Source organism: Sycon ciliatum, chromosome 3 (assembly GCF_964019385.1).
Source record: "Sycon ciliatum chromosome 3, ocSycCili1.1, whole genome shotgun sequence".
Classification (NCBI taxonomy): Eukaryota; Metazoa; Porifera; class Calcarea; order Leucosolenida; family Sycettidae; genus Sycon; species Sycon ciliatum.
Window position 1 is genome coordinate 8,219,165 of NC_088645.1, and position 14,060 is coordinate 8,233,224.

The 14,060-nt window shown below is 47.6% G+C and overlaps 1 protein-coding gene across 1 annotated transcript; it reads left to right on the forward strand.

The window, feature by feature from the left end:
• Positions 1–328: 328 nt before the first annotated feature.
• LOC135811328 (growth arrest-specific protein 7-like) lies at positions 329–13,404 on the forward strand. The gene is made up of 14 exons (XM_065324553.1): positions 329–1,166; positions 2,992–3,055; positions 3,538–3,624; positions 5,291–5,370; positions 5,557–5,613; positions 5,839–5,931; positions 6,863–6,960; positions 7,586–7,660; positions 8,385–8,463; positions 9,316–9,381; positions 9,899–9,961; positions 10,712–10,852; positions 11,372–11,470; positions 12,313–13,404. The coding sequence occupies exons 1-14, from the start codon at positions 978–980 to the stop codon at positions 12,421–12,423; spliced, it is 1,302 nt and encodes a 433-aa protein (XP_065180625.1). The 5' UTR covers positions 329–977; the 3' UTR covers positions 12,424–13,404.
• Positions 13,405–14,060: the final 656 nt, after the last annotated feature.

The following is a 14,060-nucleotide window of genomic DNA, read 5'->3' on the forward strand; positions in this document are numbered from 1 at the left end:
CATGGCCATGGCCATATATGGGACACTGCATGCACCATGTGCACGGCCAGTGCATGCATGCATGCATGCAAGCTAAGCTACACATTTCTAGTTCTGTGGTGCGCATGCCATGCGCGCACGTGCGGGCAGTTGTTCTGTGCAGAAGCTACTCTAGTATATACTAGTACAGCTACAGACTACTACATGCGCACAGTGTAGATCGGTCGGGGTCGTGACTCTTGCCGTCTTGGCCTCGCGCATACGCATACAGTGCGGCATACTAGATACTGCAGTAGCTACGTAGGTCTACGCGATTTTGGTACGAGTTCGAACTGAACGCATCAAAAAGCTAGCGTAGCTTCGCACTTCGCGTCTTTCTTTTTATTTCGTAGGTTTCAGTTTGTCGCAGGATTTCCCCTCTGCTTTCCTTACTTGTTTCCTCCGCGCTCCGTTAGTTGTCTTTCACGGTTTTAGCCCACCTATACTGTCTGGTCGGGTATAGCTACAGCCCCATGCAGTCGTGTGTGACGTTTCTTTGGTTTTTGCCTCCCCTACCGTGCTCGGGTTGATCTCTTGGGAGATTACGCTGGTCGGAGTTCACCCCCAAGTGGCCATACTTCAATCATTCCCAAGTGGCTTGTTTGATGCTCGGAGAGTACAGCCGAAGCTAGCAGGTTTTGAAGCCGCTCGTTGTACACAGCAGCCGGCGAGTGTTGGAGACGCTTGTGAAGTCTGGGACAACACCCACCGTGCGACTAGCGAGGCTTTTGCGTGCCTTTCTGATTCCGTGTTTGCTGCACTGCACAAGCAGTCTGCACTCCACAGAGCTTGCTGTGCACCCTGGCAGATTCTGATTGCCTCACGTGAAGCTAGAGTTTCTTGCGTTTGTGGCACAGTAGGATTTGAAAATCGCAGAGAAGGGAAGCTGCTGCTGGACGGCGAGGCAACCAGCTCTCTAGAACCACTTGTTTGTGAGGAGAACAGAAGCAAAGAGAACCATGTCTGTACGACAAGCAGAGCTGGTCACTGCTCTGTATGATTATTCGGGTGCGGATCAGGCCCAAGGCCTTCCACTGGCTGCCGGCTGCATTGTAGTAGTGTTGGAGAGACTGGATGCTGGATGGTGTCGTGGCGAGTACAACAGTCGCCAGGGCTGGTTTCCAGCCAGCTATGTCCAGCCGGCGCAGGTGAGTCTCAGTAATGTTATTCACGTTACAAATTATTTTAGGCCATGGCGTGGTTTTGCTCGGCTCGTTTGTTTCGCAGCCTATTTGCGCCTTGTACTTGTAGGGGTGTCTGGTTCGCTAGTATTATGCTTGTTTTGTTCACTCAGGCGAAGAGAGAGAGACAGAGTGAGCGAGAGTGAGTGAGTGAGAGAGAGAGAGAGAGAGAGAGAGAGAGAGAGAGAGAGAGAGAGAGAGAGAGAGAGAGAGAGAGAGAGAGAGAGAGAGAGAGAGAGAGAGAGAGAGAGAGAGAGAGAGAGAGAGGCAGCCTCTTCGCCTTTGGCTAGCTTGATGTCGCTCTCCAACATCACCCACGTCTACAAGCATACACGGAGGTTCTGCGTGGGTCGGGAAGGAAGTCTGAGTGGAAACCGTAGATCCTTTGCGTACATGCTGCTGCTCACAGACTCACAGTGTCAGTGGTGATTTGAAGTAGTTCAGCGTTCGAATGAGTTCATCGTGACCGTTTTTAGACCGAGCGTCGATGGCATTAATTAAATGGTACACTCATTAGTCATTACTGTAGTCAAAGAATATTCACCACATCGCTCTGTCCAAACATTGAAACAGAGACTAGACTGAGTCGACCATTGTTGCGTAGAGCAGTTGTGCCATTGGCATTGCCACGCTGTGAATAGCGTACTCACTCTGGAATCCTGCCCAGATGCCTTGCATGCACTGCATACCATCTCAACAACAAAAATAATAATTGATTGTTATGAGGCGTTCGAAGCACTGCAAACTGATCATGATAAATGATTACCTAATTGCAGCCACTTCTGGTAGAGAGATATGTAGTCATTCTGGACGTTGTATGATTGCTAGAGGAGCTACTTGGATAGCTAAAACTCCGCACACAGCCTTGTCCGTTTGAGTTTTCCAGTTTCGTTGGAGTATCAGTAACTAATGTTACTTAGTTAGTTTAGTTGCATGTACCAGTAATAGGCAGTATAGAATCACTTTGAAAATCACAATCACTTTGAAAAGGTGTGGTGCATTGACTGTGGAGTATGGTCAGTGGCTGCCTGATTCAATCAGCCATGGCACAGGGCTTGTACCAGTACTGCTTGTGTCTGTTGTCTGCTAACAATTTTTTGCTGGCTGCATGGGACACGCTCATTGCCCGACATTGGCTGATTGGGTAGCTGACATCTGTATTCTGTGTGGCACTACAGTGTACCTATGCAGTACTACTAGACTGCATGTAGTATTGGTGCAAGTGACACCAGTCCTGTACTGGCTGTAGTAGTGGTGTCTCCTCACCACTGACACCAGGCAGGGGCCATGTGTTTTTGCTGCATGGGAAAGCACAGGGAATTCCCTGGGGCCTATCCTGGGGTGAGAATGGTTTCCTTGTTACTGTACCATGAGTGGACATACACAGTCTACACACAGCGTGTGCAGGAACAAAAGCAAGTAACAAAACAGAAGATATTGGCAGGAAATAACACGCGTGTTGCATGTAAGAAGGGGTCTTGATCAGACTTCAACAGTATGTAGCTAGCCTGCAATGGGGGGATAGCACATGAGGTTAGATAAGTCCGTAAATAGATGGAGTGTGTACTGGATATTTTCAGTTGCCACCGGTATAGTAAAGTGAAGCTTGCACGTCCGCGTTACCGCCGGCTATACATGCAATTGTGTTGAGAAACACAATGAGCTGAGGAAGTTTCGCTCGTGCCAGGCCACCACCATGCCTAGCTGGATAGGCCAAATTGTTCTCTTGTTTTTTTGGTGTCGCACACTTCTGATTCTTCCCTGTTGCTCTTCTGTTGTGTTTTGTGTCTAGACAAATGGCTGGGTGGCGTTCATTACCGAAGAGGGTCGCGTCTATTACCAATCACCAGTGGGAAGTAAGAATTTAACTTTGTTGTGTATTGCTCCTTGTGTTCTCTCTCTCTCTCTCTCTCTCTCTCTCTCTCTCTCTCTCTCTCTCCTGTGTGCGCATGTGTGTGTTTCTGCTTCCAGTAGTATTAAAACAGCCTGATGCTGTCTATACTGGTTACCCCAACAACTGTTGGGTGTGCGTAGGTGACTGTCTTGGCTGTATTCTTCCGATTCCCTCCGGTATGGTATAGACCAGTTATACATTGGGTATTGATTCACGTGAGAGCCCCGCCACTTATGTGGGATGGATGGATCGTTACCTGGGGAAAGTGCTGATCTGTTTCATTCAGATTTTGTTAGTTTGTTAGTTATTGTTGCTATAAGGTTTTTTGAGAAAATCGATAGTTGGGGTGTGGTTATCCAGTGTACTTCAAGATCTGCATGCTTCTCTTGTGACGAACGACTGTGTGTGTGTGTGTGCGCGCCTGCTCACACGTCTTCCTTGCAGCATCGTACTGGACGATACCTGAAGGTGGCTTCGTACCCGTCTCCAGCTCCGTCTCCGTCACATCCAATGACAGCATGACAGTGCCAGGTAACAAGCAGTAGTAACCGGATACTATTACCGTAGTCTACAATAGGGAGGTTCCGGAGTACGACTTTTAGTGCCAAAATCCGTAGAGGCGCTACGGATTTTTTATACGTCGTTTTCGAGCAGTGAAATGTTCCGGAGTACGGAACTTATGTGTTTGCCGTCATTGCCTAGGTTACGATCGCAAACACGTCACATTCCCGCGCTATGCCTTTTTATTTTGAAAATTTGTACCGAAATCAAAACGTCCCGCGGAAAATCGATGTTTCTCGTACCAAATTTGTACGCGAAAAATCTTTCTGCACCCGATGACGCAAAATCTCCATACGAAACATGGTTCGTGTGAAAGCCAGTCCACACGGATTCTCCGTGCCGAAAAATCGTATGGAGCATGCCTGGAAAAAATCCGTAGCGCCCATACGGATTTTGGCACGGAAAATCGTACCCCGGAACCTCTCTAATGTCTGCTAGTACAGTACTGTTGGTCGCCGAGAACTGGGGGGGGGGGGGTCAGACTCCTAGTCTAGACCGCTCTTTTTTTTTTATTGCATTTACAGTCTATGCACAGTTGAGTCACCGTGTATGCATTGGTATGCTGTCAGGGTCCGCACCACTCCTTGAATTCCTTGAAAGTCCTTGAATGTCAAAGCCGGATTTGAAAGTGCTTGAATATCCTTGAATTTTCGTGTGGGTGCTTGAATTTTTGAAAAAAGTGTGTTTTTCCTTGATTTTGGGTTTGAATGCGGTAGATCTACTCACGTTCATGCAGTAGGTCTACGCGCACTGCTGGGTACCCGTAACCGGTACCGTAGTCCGTAGATCTAGTACCAAGAGTGGATCCACTCTTGGTAGTACTGATAGGCCATCATAGGGATCTCAGCGCGTGAGCTGCGCAGCCTGTATGCGCAGGTGAGATTTTCGATCCCAAACGCGTCCAGTGCAGAAACCCTGAAAAATAACATTTTTTTCGAAATAAATCAAGTTGAAGAAGACGGTAGAAATGGCTGAATATTGCGTCCAGGAAAGCACGTTCTACGGCCATTTCCAAGCTACCTATCTCCCAGGCACTCTCTCAGAGGAACTATGGAGGGTCAAAGAGCACAATAGTTCACTCTTGGACGCAGCGTGAACACCTCTTCTTCTGAGCGCGATGTCTTCTCTCTGAGTGATAATGGCGGCGATGTTCCAACCAACGGTTAGCCCACCAACTAATGTCCTTGAATGTCCTTGAAAAAATGGGGTTTGGGGCCCTTGAAAACCCTTGAATAATATTTTCATGACTTGGTGCGAACCCTGGCTGTGTTTGGTGAAATTCTAGCCTGGTCTTCCGCTCTCCGTTCTTCGGCGCCCGACAGTACCGTATGTTGCATTTGGTCATGTTATACCCTAGCACAGGTCATCTTCATGGAGCTAACTTCCTATTTTTCGCATCTATCTCCCTCTCTCTCACGCGCACGTGTGCACACACATGCATGCTCCCCTCCCCCACTTTTTATCCCAAGTTAGTTGCCCTACATCCCTCCCCCCCCCCCCCCCCCCTGGCTCCTGCTGGGTTACTAAACCTTACTCCACTCTGGCCATTGGTGACGTTTCACTGCACGCTTGTGTGTGTGTGTGCCCGGGGATGTATACATCATCGTAACATGGTACATGGTGTGTGTTTCTTCAGATGGTCCTCGCCGTGACTCTGCCATCAGTGCGGGTGCGGGATCTCGCCGCGGAACGCTAACACAAACCGGCACATCAAAGGTACCTGGCAGCTGTGTGCAGGGCACACGTGATTGCTCATCCTCTTGTTTTGTGTTATGTGCTTTTTTATTCATTGGCAACGGGTATTCGCTGGAGTTGCTCTTTGACATTGTGGGTGTGCTCTCTCCTTTCTCTCTTTTCTCTCTCTCTCTCTCTCTCTCTCTCTCTCTCTCTCTCTCTTCACAGGGAAATCTCCTCGGTGGTAGTGGAGGTGGTGGCAAAGCCAGCAAGGGAACACAATCGGTCAGTTGTATTGGTCGTCTGCCAGTAACTCTTGCTTTGAATGCAGTTGAGGAGTATTGATACATTGCCTCTGAAAATATTCATTCTGGCTAATCAAGTTCTTTTCTTTTGAGGTCTTCACGTGTTCGATAAGTTGCACCCTAAATTCTGCCATTCGTTTGTGTTCTTGTGCTTGCTCATTGAACCCATGGCACGTTGTGTGTTGTGAATGTGGTATGAATGCAGATCAGCTGCCTGACATATCCGGACACCGAAGCAGAAATTGCTGATCAACAGAGTCTAGCGGGTTCCTCGTACAGCTATGTCGACCATTTCTGGGTGAGCTTCTCTTTCTCTTGCTCTCGTATCCGTATCCCCCCGTACTGCTGCACCGCTATCTGTGTGTGGCGCATCCTCTGCTTCATACAGTTGCGCTTGGTGAAATCCGACCCAGCTTGCATATTTGGCGCCCTCGACTTGTACGGCCCTTGACGCCCTGCAAGTGGCACGAATACAACTTGACGTACACATGTACAAATACAATGATGTAGTGGGAGGTATGCATCTAAGATGGCCGTCACCTTTTTGCGGGGCAAGTTACCCCATATTTGGCAGATACCACCCGTTATAGTACAATTATGAATATGACCTTACACAGTTTATGCAGAGCTGGTATCACAGTGTGTACGATTGTAGTGGACTTGCCCCGCAAAACCTAATGGCGGGAAATTGATGCATACGTCCCATTGGAACGTGTCCAGGGCGCCGGCTTTGCACTTTGGGTCGGATTTCATCGAGCACAACTGTATATAGTATGCTTGATTAGAAAGAGATGTATTCGTGTTCAGTTATATCTAGAGTACATAACCCCCAGAGTGTGCAACGCCTGATCCAGCTCTGCATAGGGTCTTGGTCGAGCGTAATCAGACCTTCTGATGTCATGCGTACACTCCACACCACCGCAAGGCCGGTCTCGAGGCAGGGCACCGTTGTTTTTGATCCGAGAATACCCGCGATTCCCCGGGTTTCCCTCAGATGTGTACGGTATTTAATTATGACGCAAAGATCCGATTCCGCTCGACCAACACCCTATGCAGAGCTGGATCAGGCGTTGCACACTCTGGGGGGGTTATGTACTCTTGGTTATATTGGGCCTTCACTTCTCACCGTTATCTGACGGTGGTGAGGTGTGTTTGCAATTCGTCCTGACTGCCCTTTTCTCACTTGCCTTTACTTAGCCTTATGTTGTGTCTGTCTGTTGTGCTACTAGAGTGACAAGGGTGAGCAGAGCGGTCTCGACGTCATGGTGGGCAAGAACACACGCGGCAAGACGGCCATCAAGGAGATGTCAGAGTTCATGCGTGAACGGTAAGAACGCTAGTAGCTTCTTCCCCTGATTATTAGTAGAGCTGTGTTTGCTAGTAAAAAAAAAAAAGCTGCCCACCACTGAGTGTGCCTGAGTCCGGGACTGCCACCGAGTCTAACAATGCTTATGTCCTTGGCTGCTTGCTGAGCATGACAGGTTAGCAACCGGGGTTGGCTTACGTTGTCCCAGCGAGACAAAAGAGATGTGGTCCTCCTTGTCAGTTCTACTACTAAGAATTTGTGTCGGGTAATGTTGCTCCTTTGTGTGTGTATGTGTGTGTGTGTGTGTGTGTTTGTGTGTGCCTGGCCTCATGTCTCTACTGCATGGTGTGTTATAAGAATACTCTTCAGCTCACCCAAGCCACCCGTAATGTGTATAGGATTTCAGCTTGTGTAGTTGATGGCCCGGCGGGCCTTTGCAGTTCGTTTGCGGGACATTGAAGTTTTTTTGCTGTTGTCTTTGGTGACTGGGCCCCGTCACGCCGCGCCGTGCTGTTGACATGCCTGCAAAAACACAGTTGTGGGTTGTTGTTGTTTCAAATCTTTAATCGCACGATAGCCAGTGGCCAAAAAGAGATGTTGTTAATAATTATATTGTGTGTGTGTTGTGTGTGTTTAACACGCTCAGTGCCGCAATCGAAGACCAGTACTCCAAAGCACTGGCCAAGCTAGCAAGGACACAGTATGGAGACTGTGAAGAGGGGTAAGTAGTACTATGGCATGTCTCGCGGCTGATGCACTCCTCTGTTTATACATGTTACTGATGTACGTGACTGTAGTCGTTGTAATCTGAGTGCGTGTTTGCCTGGTACAATCTAGAACAGCGTCCACCAGTACAGCGCATTTGATTGGTACTGCACCTGTTTGAGATCAGCCGGAGCAGTTTTATGTTTTCACACTGAAACCTGACAGGAACATCGCTTACTTTATCCAACATGATCACGTGCACACACTTTTGCATCTGACATGCACTTGTTGCACTGTACGAAGAGGTCGTTTCATGTCCACCAGCTGCTCAGTACTGTTCTAGCCTTCTGGATCATACCAACCAGGTGCGACCTGATAGTCTTTGTGTCGCATTCCAACTACAGTCAGACCTCGCTTAACCGCACACATCCGTTTCCCACACAAATATCCAGATAGGTGAGGGAACCGGATAACCGAACACCGGCTATGTTGGATGCGGATAAAAGAGGACCGGATAAGCCAAGTCTGACTGTACCACAGTTTATCCTGTACAGGTGAACACCAGAGGTTTCTTGACTCTTTACCTGCTGTACACGTGGATTATAACTCAAAATTCATGTGTTCCCTTTCGCTGATTGATGTTGCCATTCCTAATTGTAATACTCTGCACGTGCCTTTATGTGTGTGTGTGTGGTGTGTGTCTATGTGCGCGTGCTTTCTCCGTTCCTGTCAACTTGCAGTACATTGCGTGAAACCTGGAGAGAGATCCGCAGTGGAGTCCAAGCGACGTCAGCCTCCCATGCATCTCTCGCTACCAAGGTATGTGTGCGTGTTTTTGTTGACCCCAGTGCGTATCGGATACTTTGACCAGCCTGCATGAGTGTCGCATTTATCTGTTGTACTAGCTAACTCGTTTCTACCACTCATTGTTCCCTTCCACACTCTTTATCCTATCTTGGCACTAGATTTAGCGGCGCCAACACAGGCCACTTTATTGAAGCGAAATATTCTAGTACTGTAATTTCACAAATTTTCGGTGTACTTCTATTTTCGGTACTTTCGGTGCATCTGTTTCATACCTAAAATTTCAATACACCGAACGAACACTAACACACATAATTCAATAGGGAACTGCTTCTCTGTACCGAAAATTTCTGTTCACCTAACCTGGCCTTTTGCCCTCATACCGAAAATATTGAGCACCGAAAATTTCTGAAATTAGTGTATACTTTCCAGTGTCGGAGCTACACGTCTCCATCTGTCACATTCCACTTTGTACTAGTTTGAATGGGATCTCTTCTGTGTACCAGTATGTGTGTGTGTGTGTGCTGTGATTCAGCTGCACATTGTCTTTAAAAGGGCATGAAATGAAAATACAGTCGTGGCCAAAGAAATCCGACCCGCGAGTCGAAAGTAGCGCCGCGTTTCCTTTTCAATTATATCCTGCACGTTTGAAAAGCCCGCCTGAGTGCAGCAGGAGCCGCGTGAGGCTTGGCGCTGCTTTCGGCACCGGGGCGGATTTCTTTGGCCATGACTGTATGAACGGTCTAGCCTACGACTCTGCCCCCCCCCCCCCCTTGTTCTTCGGCATCCACCAGTGCTGCGTCCAAACTTTACATCTCTTGATTCTGAATCTTGTTTTCTTTTCTGCACAACATGTTCTGTTTGCAGCTGCTCAATGATGTGGAGCGGCCCATGTCACAGTACCTTGAAACGAATAAGAAGAACACGAAAAAGGTGTGTGCTTCGTTCATGTTTGTGTGGGCGACATTGCACTCTGCCCTGTCTGTGCTGCCTTCTGCTGCCCCCTTCTCTCTTGCACTCTCTCTCTCTCACTTTCTCTCTGTCTTTCTCTCTCTCCTTTCTGTTCCTCTTCCTTCTTGTCCATGTATGTGTCTGGATACTGTGTATGGTGCGCAAGCCAGCATTATCGCAGCAACAGTGCCTGCCTATGTGTGTATCTATCTATCTCCACTGTATACTCTGCTGTCCTGTCTGAAAGCCTGTTTTGAATACGAGCCTGATGGGCCAAGGTCTCGTAAGCCTGGTTTTGTGCTTATACGACGCCGGCACATGGAAGTGAGAAATACCTGACTTGCCTGATCTGAGTAGAAGCCTATCACGTCAAGGCTGCTGATTTGTATTTACAAGTGCTGGAGTAACGAGGGACCACTATTCCGTGCTGATGTTTGAATAGATGTGTCGTGTTTACTGTCTCTGCTCTCTCCTCTTCATGTATCATTTGCCCATGCAGCACGAACAGAAGATCACCGACGACAGAAAGGCCGTACGGAAAGAGTTCGAACAAGTCGAGCGGGTATGTGACCCTACTGCTGATGTTTTTGTTGTGACTGTGTAGTGGGAGTGGTGATGGGTGTGTGTTGTAGCTAGTAGCTGTGGTGATTGTCACGCCTGTTTCCAGTAGCTATTCATGTGTAGTGTGCAGTTGCTGCGAGTGCTGGTGCTCCTGCGATTGTAGCTTCTGCTAACTGTTATTTGTTTGTGCACGTGGTGGTTATTTTTCGGCCCACTGGGGTGATCTTGGTTAACAGTGATTGTACTACAATCTGCTACTGATGCTGCTGACGCTGCTGTTGATGCTGCTGTTGGTGATATAGACAGCCCTGTTGGCTGTGATTGCGTTAAGTGCTGCCGTGGAATTCCGCTTACTGTATGTGTGCGTCGATAAAGCCGTGGCTTTATACTGTAAATATACAAATTTTCGGCAGCTATTTAATTTCGGCTATATTCGGCACCGACCCAAAACGCCTAAATTAAAACGCCGATGAAATTTTTCACAGCATTTGTCGCAATACCATGCCCTCTACCCCACGCCGAAAATAAATCGCCGCCGAAATGTCAAAAATCGTGAAGTGCCGAAATTTTGCAGCGCCGAAATTTTGTATATTTACAGTAATCGAATATGCCGCCATGGCTTGAACGGTGCAGACATACGGTATAATCCTCTTGCTTTTCTTTGCTTTGCGCATGGTACTGCTGCTGCTGGTGTCCCTCTACATCTATTGATCCAAGTTGTATCTTGTTTACTTTCTCTGTGGGTACTCAGAGTCGAATGGCGTATGACAAAGTCGACGCGCGTAAGGATCGTCGTCGCTACCAGGCAGCTGTCGAGGATCTCAAGCAGCAGATTGATCGTTACAACAGCAGCCAGTACAAGTGGGTCGAAGACATGATTGCCGTCGCCGGAGTAAGTAGTGAAGGCTCTTTGTGTGTGGGTGTCTGTGGTTGTCTGTGTATTCTCACACATAATGATAGTGACATGGCCGAAGAACTGACACATCCGGTTTCCTGTACAACGTTTTCCCTCAAATTTCGGGAAAGATAACGAATAGGAATGTTTACGCCTTCAATTGCTGTATATGCAGAGTGTTTAGTTGATGAATAAGTTTGCCGATTCGGATGAAGGCAGTTTTTCTTGTCAAAATTTCCTCCGCAAATGATGAAACCTGTTCATAGGCTACTTGGCATTGAAAAGGAAGACCACGAGTTCTCATCATATTTCCGTGTCTACTGTTGACAGCGCTTGTTTCTGGCTGTTTTCCCAGTGTTTGGAACCCCTATCCTACCATTAACTTTTATATCTCCATCTCTATATCTTAATAAAAAGGACAATTTTTTGTTCTTTTTATTGCTATTTTAAACTGTTATCTGCTCGTCGATTATCTCTTACGTCTCCGTGCCTTTCTGTCTCTGTGTATACACACAGGACATGGAGCAATATGAGAATGAGCGTCACAAGTTTGTACGGGACATGGTCACCGACTACACCAAGATGTTGAGAGTCTTGATCAGTGAACACGAAACGGTGAGTGTGTGTGTGTATGCAGCATTGCTTCTGCTGACTGACACGGCTAGCAGATCTATCCATGCTCCTGTACGGTGTAACACACACACACGCGCGCGCGCGCGCGCACAGACGCGTAGGCTCACAGACACACCATGCGCGCATGCATTCACGTTCAGTTGATTTCCATTCTAATCTCGTCCGAGTGCCTGCTGACTGCTGTGTGTATGTGCAATCACGTCGGTGTGACTGTGTGGCTTGAAGACTAGTTTCACTGTGCATGCTAGTGTCCCCATGCATGCTGCTGTTGCCCTCATACCTTCTCCAGTGCTACTCGATTAAGTCCGATCACATGAATCACGTTTACGCCCTGCACCGTTTTGCCGCCACGTTTCCCTAGGTCTAGGTCTGTGCAACGTCCAGTGCGTACTTGGCTCACTCTTAATCAGAGTTCATTGAGCAGTACCGGTACTGTAGAACAGTCTACAATTGTAACTAGGATTGAGCAGAGCACTAGGCAAAGGTGTGGCTATCTAGCTGTGAGCTGTTGCTGTTCCTCGGTTTGCTTACCGCCACCTGACCCCAATTCATTTTGCCAGGAACTTCACAATTCATTCATCTTGGGCACCCTGTAAGAAGACCTTAGGGTCTGGTGGGAATGCCCAAGTAAAATAATAAAATACAATACAAACCTGACATTTCTATGCTTTCCTTTGTTGTGTGTGTGTGTGTGTCTCTCTCTCTCTCTCTCTCTCTCTCTCTCTCTCTCTCTCTCTCTCTCTCTCTCTCTCTCTCTCTCTCTCTCTTTTCTTTTTTTTTCTCTCTCTCTCTCTCTCTCTCTCTCTCTGTTCATGTGTGTGTAGACAACACTAAGCCAGGAGCGCATGCAGGACAAGTGTGATGCCACGGCGGATCAGCGTGCCTGGGTAACTAGCAACGAGACTGGACGAGTGCGCCCCGTCGACATGAAGTAGAAATGCTGCTGCCAGCCAGGCAACATCATCATAGTTTCACATACTAGTATGTTCCGATCGGTTGTGCAGTTGTGGATGTGTACGTCCAGTCCAGTGCCCTGCGGCCGTGGCTGTGTCGTTGTACCAGCTGCGTTGACAGTGGCAACTAGGAGTTGTGTGTTGACAGTCCGGCTGCACTTGCCAATACTTTTACTGGTTTTAGTAACTCTAGTGACCTGACCCAGCGTCCAAGCATCTGCAGCGCCACCTCAACTGCACTCGTGGCCCGCAGGGAACTGATTCGGCACAGCCACAGTCGTGTCTCGTTCCGTCCACTGATGATCGTGTGCGCGTGAGGCTTGCAATCCAGCTATACAAATACCCTTCACCCTCCTCAATGTCACCCCCACCTACGTCTGTGCACGCGCCAGTGACACATATGTTATGCTTGGATGAGAGAGAGAGTTTTTTTGCTGTGGTCCTGTTGGATGCGTCCAGTAGGTCTTAAGCAATGCATTCTTTGGCTTTGTGTCTTGTGGAGGAAGCATAGTTTGAGAATATAGCAGTCCCCCTTTGTTTGTTTGTTTTTTGTTGTTGTTTTTGTTGTTGTTGTTGTTGTTGTTGTTGTGTCAGAGTCCATCCTGCTGTCCCCCGTCCCTGGTCCACTTTATTAATTTTTTGTACTGACTCGCTTGTTACTGCTATGTTATTTTGCTTTCCTAGTGATCTTGATGGAAATGATGGGACATCCTAGACTGGAGCCCGTGCCCCTCCAAATATTGTTTAGCTTTCAATCAATTTTTTCACCGAAGTCGAAGAGTCTCGAGCGCAGTATCACCTCAACCCATCCATCAACAGAGTTTTGGCCCCCTCCCCAAGGTTTTCAATACCGATGAATCTATCTCCTCGCCAACTTTACGTCCTGTTTTAAAACGTACATTTAGAGCAGTAAATAATTCTGACTTCGAGTGCACAATAATTATGACTTTTTGGAAAGAATTACTCGACTGAGAAAAAAGCTGGTTCTGTGTGTACGTGTGTGTGTTTTTGTGCATGGGTGTGTGTGTGTGTGTGTGTGTGTGTGTGTTCGTGTGTGTGTGTTCGTGTGGGTTTGCGCATGTGCTTGCATGTATTGTGTGTGTGTGGGTGTGCAAGGTGAAAAGGAATACTGAAACACACCAGTGCATGCAGAGTTTGCAATACGGGATGTCCAAATTAATGCACATCAGAAGCTAACATGTTCTCTTCCAAGTTAGTTCCATGCTTCTGCTGCTGTGCATTAATTATGTCATTTGGACATCCAGTATTGCTTGCAAACTCTGCATGTACGTACTGGTGTGTGTTTCAGTGTTCCTTTTCCTTGGGTTATGTACTCTTGCTCACGCCTGTAAAGTCTGTAAAGTCCTCCGCCTGAGTGAATGATGTGCCGTATTGCTGGATTCGACTGCTGCTCAAAGACAGCGTATGTTTTGAACTCTTCAATCTGGGGAGGGGACATGTTGCAAAATAATGCAACCACTTCTTATCCAGACCTGTACAAAATCTGGTACATGATATACGCATGAGCAAGACTAAATGCAGACAAGATTACTGTATGTGAAATACTCAAGCCTACAAGTACAATAGACAAGAGTATACAGGCAATGGCATGGTTATTG

Bases quoted from the DNA above. Each gene is read 5' to 3' on its own strand.
- LOC135811328 (XM_065324553.1), top strand. From the start codon at position 978: ATGTCTGTACGACAAGCAGAGCTGGTCACTGCTCTGTATGATTATTCG. The intron at 1,167-2,991 runs GTGAGTCTCAGT...TTTTGTGTCTAG, and splicing joins GCTATGTCCAGCCGGCGCAG to ACAAATGGCTGGGTGGCGTT. The intron at 5,371-5,556 runs GTACCTGGCAGC...CTCTCTTCACAG, and splicing joins CACAAACCGGCACATCAAAG to GGAAATCTCCTCGGTGGTAG.